The sequence below is a fragment of the Henckelia pumila genome, chromosome 1 (assembly GCF_033568475.1).
Source record: "Henckelia pumila isolate YLH828 chromosome 1, ASM3356847v2, whole genome shotgun sequence".
NCBI classification, from domain to species: Eukaryota; Viridiplantae; Streptophyta; class Magnoliopsida; order Lamiales; family Gesneriaceae; genus Henckelia; species Henckelia pumila.
The window spans coordinates 62020456-62027328 of NC_133120.1; the positions used below are offsets into that span (position 1 = coordinate 62020456).

Consider the following 6873-nt stretch of genomic DNA (forward strand, 5'->3'; position numbering starts at 1 on the left):
TTTGATTTATACAATAAAATGAACTGCGATGGTTTCAAAGAGAAATGTGAAATAATTTGTAAAATCAGATTCATGTCTTATTTTTCCATGATTTTTTTTATTTTTTAATTAAATTAATTCTATTAAATTTATTTTAAATAATTTATCTTATCTTATCGATATACACATTTCAATTGGGTTTTTGATTACCACACATTTCAATTTCATTTTCACGTTTCATTTAAAAAAAAAAAAAAAACTTAAATGTGTGTGGGGCCACACACTCGCTGCTACAGGGCACGCACTCCCTGTACAACACGAATTATAATTTTTCTTATTATTATAAATTACATTCGTAGCTGATGTCCAAAATTGGACGTCAACTGGCAAGTCTAAGTACAAAAACCTGCAGGGCCGCAGGCTACAATGCTGACATCATGTACAAAACCCAATTTTATTTGGTTTTGTCCACGTTTAAGTCGGCCTTAGGACATCTACAACAATAAGACCCAACACTAGTTTTTTCGTGGTTCTCACTCCGTCATATTATCGCCACGTCAAAACAAAATGCCTCATTCAATTTCTACTATAACAAAAAATTCAAACAACTTTTTTATTAACTTTACACTCAATTCAAATATCTCAAATATAAATTTATACATTTATATATACATAAATTATATAATGATCTATTTTTTTATATGTATTACTTAATTTTGATAAAAAATATAATTTTTTATTAATTATAAATTATAAATTTTTTTAATTGAGAATTTATATATTAAAGAAGAAATACATGTTGAAAAATATTGAATGAATTATAAAAAGAAAGAAATGGGCTTGAAAGGCTTGTCCCAAGTGTTGAAAAAATTTGAATTTGGTGAAATAAATTGGAGAGAAAAGAGGAAAGACTTGTCCCACATCGGAACAACTCCAATGTAATTTTCACCTTATGTAATCCAAGTTTGGATTATGGGATTGGGCCCTTAGGCCACCAGATGTTTTGTAAAGAGATAAGACGATAATCGATGCAACAAACACACGCGCGCGACCGGCTCGGAGAGGTGGGGTCTTATTATCCGATTATTCTTTTTGGATAAAATTTAGTTAAAATAATATTTATTATTATTTTATTGTGTGCGCTCGAGCTGACAAAAATTATCGCCCGAGCTGCTGCGCTCGAGCTGACAAAAACTACCGCTCGATTGCAGCACTCCCCACCTATGGGACAAACCAGTGTGCGCCCGAGCGGTAAAATCAACGTCATTAAATCGCGGACAGAAGACTGTGCGCTCGAGCGGTAAAATTTTACCGCTCGAGCGCAGCGTCAAAAATGCTTATCAGAGCGTTTGGCGCCCGAGCGGTAAAAAATTACCGCTCGAGCGCGCTGCTTGTATTTCGAAAAGTTACGACTCTTTTTTGGTTTTTTCTGTCATGAGTTGCATCCTTAGACCATACAACGTGTTATTTGGAGTCTTAGGCTATATATATGATTGCTATAACGAAAAAACATATATCTTGAACATCTGATAACTTGAAACATTAGATTTCAAAATTTTTCTGCAAATCCTTCCCTCTCTCTCACAAAAGTCAAAGTATTTTTCGTTCGACGAAGATCGAGATATTTGTTGTGCTGCTATATCTCGATTGTAAAGTCGTATCTTAGAGACGTTTGCCGTCAAAGTTGAGCACTGTTAACGGACAATTTCATCTTGCGGATAGAGAGAATCTCTCGCCTCTACTATCTTTGTTCGTTGTTGATAGCTCCATTTTGTACTCATAATTTAAGAAAAAAATATCGTCTAGAAAAAGGAAAAAAATTACCATGTTTGTGGTAATTGATGGGACATACGATATATTTACTACTTATGTCACAAGAATGGACAATGCCTGTTTAGCTGAAATTGTTAAATAAAATGGGTCATACGCAAGTAATGAAGAAGAGTTGAGTAGATTATCTAGATATATTTTCTTACAAGTGATACATATCTTAATCTTATTCAACATATTCTCACAAAGTATTATGAATTGGCGGCATTATCCAAGTTTGTCTTTTTCTTATTTTCGGTCAATTGATCACGGTCTGTTCTCTCCGCTAGTCCGTTCCGACAAATATTTTAATCATATAAAACTAATAAGAAGAGGTGAGACTCAACTTACCCATGCATCTTGACCTCAAAAGCACACCATGATTCTTTATTAGAAGAATTTTCACGCCAATGACAATGAAGAATCTTTTACATTGAATTGTCTTAAAAATTAAACGCCCTTCTTGTTGTAAACAAATAATCATGCATGCTTTCCACTTTCAATTATAAATTTGTCAATATTTGCATAAGTGCTGCCACCTTCACTTACTGCCTCCTTAGCCGAATCCCTATATTTAATAGCATTCCTCTTAAATTCTTTGCCCCTTTCTTCGTCCATCACTTTCCTCAAACAACTCTCGATTTCTTCTCTTCCAACAATCCCATCATCTCCCACACGGACGCGTATACCAACACGCCAAACGTCTTGCACAAACTTTGCGTCCGTCGTCTGATCAGTCCATTGGGGCATCACAACCATCGGCACGCCCAAACTCAATGCCTCCGTTGTCGAGTTCCACCCCGCATGCGAGAAAAAACACCCTATAGCCCTATTCGAAAGCACTTGTAGCTGGGGACACCAACTCACAAGCAGACACTTCTCCGCGGTCTCGTGGACGAAATCTCTAGGAAGCTTGTCTAACTTGTCCGATTCCTTTATAACCCACAAGAAGTTGAAATGAGTACTTTTCAAAGCATATGCAATCTCTTCCGTCTGTTGTTTTGTTAAATTGACCATGCTCCCAAAAGCAACGTAAATGACTGAGCCTATGGGCTTTGCGTTTAACCAATCCATAATTTCCGTTGATGAGTCCAATTGGAAAAGGTTGAGTCCATAATCATTGTCGTTTTCGACCCTTTTATCCAAGTAAAATGATGGCAATGTTGGCCCAATTGTGAGCAGTGGGCAGACTTTATTCATCGTATCTACCACCTGTTTAATTCATATATTATATGATTCAATAATAACATAATTAAAATATATAATTTTTTTCGAAATAAAATAATTAAATGAATTTGTAAAAAGATATAATGTCACTTGTCTAGTGAATTTGTGTTAATTGTTTTCAAAGAGATATATAGTTGCGGCCTGTCGTAAAGACCTGGAAGGGAGACCATCCAAAGCATAAATGGTGTTGTTGGACAAAAACTGAAACAATATTTTTAATAAACAAACTAAATTATGACATTTTAATGGTCAAAGGGATATCCTAATTGGTGGATTAGGTGAGCATTAAAGTTAATTATTTGTATATATGTCTTTCCAAATGAATTCACTACGCTTATGGGTTATAAAAAAGCAATATCTCACGTTTCCTCATCAAAATTATTTAGGGTGATGCTACATGTACACGAAAGATTATACGTTGGGTTATACGTTGCACTTAAAATTACTTAAATATCATTAATGTATTTTGGGAAGAGTTTTTTCAAATAAAATGGAGGGATAATTTTGTAATTTCATGAGCAGCGTGTAACTCAATGTGTAAATGTAACATTTTTCGATTATTTTTTATAAGATTTTAAAATGCAATAGATGCTACTTTTATTATTTTTAATTTAATATTTGTTTGAGATGCTACTTTTATTATTTTTAATTTAATATTTGTTTGAGATGCTACTTTTATTATTTTTTCAATATCGTCAACAAACTATAAATTTGAATAATATTATCATTCTCTCATGTTAAGGAAAGCGAAAGGCGAACAAAGAAATTAAAAGTTTTAGATGTTCTAAATTAAATAAATAAAATATAATAGGAAAAGTGAATACATAGCAAGATTGAATGATTGATCATGAAAGGGCATATTAGTCTAATAAAAATATGGAATATTAATTAAGTAGGATAATATTGTAAGAAAATAAGAAGAATTGTTTACCAGTGGCCGAGTCGTTATCTTGGACAATAATAATAATTATAATAATAATAATTATTATTATTATTATTTTATTTTTTTTTTATCAGCAGCACTTTGACTTTGCTTGTCATGGTTAAGTAGTTTTGCAAATATTTTAAAAAATGATTATAGAAATTTTTTTTACAAAAAATTATAATTTTTTAAACATTTACAAATATACTATCTTGATTTCATGGTGTGATAAACCGAGTGAAAACTTGTGTTTTATAATTTTTTTTTTTTGAAATATCTTGTGTTTTATAATTGGAGCTAGGGAGATTCGTCTTTGGCATATACACGTGATCTCCTATATATATGTTATGTGGACTAAATAATTTTAGGAGTTTTTTGGTCAGAATATGTTTATATCTTTCACTAGAGAAACATAAGCAATAAGCAACCAACAATTTCTGAGGGACCGTACATCAACCTGTCAATAATATAATTCCCAACCAAACGTTAGATGACAGAGGATTAATAATTAATCATGGCTACCAACCCAGTTGAATATCTTTTTCTTCTTTAGCATATCCCATGCAATTGCAATAAGTAAATTAAAGCTAGGGAATTAATTATGCTACTAATATACATATGTATAAAAATAAAACATATACTTATACTTACTTTGTCCTCCAATTCGTACCAAGTATTGACAAGCACAAAATCAGCCTTGTCCGCGTTTGAGAATTGGTTCAACACCATCTCAAAATAAGCTGGATAAGTCCCATGCTTGTAGATGAAAGACGGCATATCCGCCAAATCGAGCGACGGCATACCCGGGATTTCGATCGGAGTCGATGTCACCGGAAGTTGTAGCATCCCACGATGCGCATAGTAATACACATAGTTAATAGCACAAGCTTGTGTGAAAAAACAAGCTCCCTTGATCCCACACCTTTTGGCCACATCCAAGGCCCAAGGCAAAAAGGCATCATACACTATGCAGTCAAAGGGGTGACTTGATTTTTCATTAGCTTCTATTAGATCATGGAGGGTTCTCGATCCCGCGACTTCCATTCGAGCCAGATAATCGGAGATACTCTCGGCTGCCATGAATCCGCCTTCGTCGTAACCATCGGAGATCGTAGCGACCGAAACCGAATCGAATTTTAGTTGGGTGGATTTGGAAATAAATTTGGTGATTGCTAGAGTTGTTTTGGCACCTTTAGAGGCCAAACTCTTGCAAAATTGGAGCAAGGGATTTACATGACCTTGGCTTGGATAAGGTACGGCCAAGATGTGAGCTCTATACTCCTTATTCATTAATGTACGTACCAAAGCTATATTAGTATGTTCTTGTTTAAATTTTCTTTTTGGTTTTGTGAGTTACCATAAGAGCTCTATATATAGATCAAGCCACCTATAGGCATCATCAATCATACCAGCTCGTGTTTAATTTGGTCACGTACGTTTGGAAGTATTTCTTACAAAAATAAAATTTCTGAACTCTAAAATAAATATAACACGTAAATAAATTTCTTTTAATTTTATATCTTCTGACTTGAAGATTTATTTTAGTTCTACTTCTTAATGATGTCATAAAAATAACTTTCCATTATAATATGTCAAATATCTGCTCTAAAATTCAACTCCGAAAATATTTAAATATGCATGTGCACAGCACTTCGAAAATATTTGCATTATAGTCCAACTTTCAATGATAAAAAAATAGAGAGACATGGATATAAATCCCCAAACATAAAGTAAACTTTAAGCTCAGTCCCTGTGTCATAAGATCTTATTCTGTACTCCCTAATATATCAAAAAACTTATTTTGCACTCCCTCTTCCACTTATTTAATTATTTTATCATTAATTTTTTCTCCTAAATTATTAACACTAATTTAACGCCTATTCTCTTCTTCTCTGAGATAGAAATCACGCATCCTCCTCCTCCTTCTCACGCGAAAAAAATTCACTGATCCTTCTTCTCCCTTATAAACCCATGCGTCTATCTCACACAAGAAAACCCATGACCGAAAACCAACGCATCTTTCTCACACAAAAAACCCATGACCAAAGGAATTAATCCATCCACAGGTGACGACGAGGGACAGGGGTTTTGAATTGGCGAGAGCCAAAGTAACACAGAAGACGACAAGGGACGAGCCAAAGCAACACAGGTTGAATTTATTGTCGATTTCTTGTTGATTTATGGTAGTATATTCAATTTGTGTTGGGTTCTTGTTGATTTTTTGTGTGAAAGAATAATTTATTTTTGTTCGATTTCAGTGGCATATTATCGTTGTGTTGATTCTGAGATACTCAATTGAATTTGATATCTTTCTTCGGAGCTTTGGTGAATTCTTCTTCCTAAAATAGTTTAATTTCAGATTTATAGGCTATATACAACAACATTGATGAACAAGAATTGAGCTATAGTTGCTATTAAAATTGTCGAAATAACTAAAAATTTTCTGATATTGGTCTTGATTGTATTGAATATATTTTATAGAAGCCTTTTTTTTTTTTTTTTGCATTATATACTTTCTGAAATTATTAAGCTTGTATAGTTAGATTGTTAGTGTATTATACAAAGCCGTGTCCTAATCCATCTATAGACTAATTTATTTTTTGAATCAATAAAAGAAAATTTTTTTTCTGTTCTTTGCTTTTTTTGCTGTTTTTTTTAAAAAATTTGAGGGATTTTGTTAAAAGGCCTATAGGAAATTAGCGTAGTGAATTTTATTCGTATTTCTATTTTTTTCTCTGTGTTTTCACACACTTTAACCCTTTGTTTTATTTTGTCTTTTATCATTTATTTTTGGTAGTTTATTTTGTGTTTTCTTATTGATTTATTTGGATTTGTATTTTCAATTTGCTGCTATATTTTTAGTTGTCTTAGTTCTATTTGCCGCTGTATTTTAGTTGTATATAACGAGCAATCATAATTAGTCAATTTTATTATGC

The 6873-nt window shown here is 32.9% G+C and overlaps 1 protein-coding gene across 1 annotated transcript; it reads right to left on the reverse strand.

Annotated features, from left to right (window-relative positions):
* Positions 1-2154: 2154 nt before the first annotated feature.
* On the reverse strand, positions 2155-5282 carry LOC140874435 (UDP-glycosyltransferase 74F2-like). Its single transcript, XM_073277724.1, has 2 exons — positions 4589-5282; positions 2155-3000 (listed from the first exon to the last, which is right to left on the reverse strand). The coding sequence occupies exons 1-2, from the start codon at positions 5225-5227 to the stop codon at positions 2269-2271; spliced, it is 1371 nt and encodes a 456-aa protein (XP_073133825.1). The 5' UTR covers positions 5228-5282; the 3' UTR covers positions 2155-2268.
* Positions 5283-6873: the final 1591 nt, after the last annotated feature.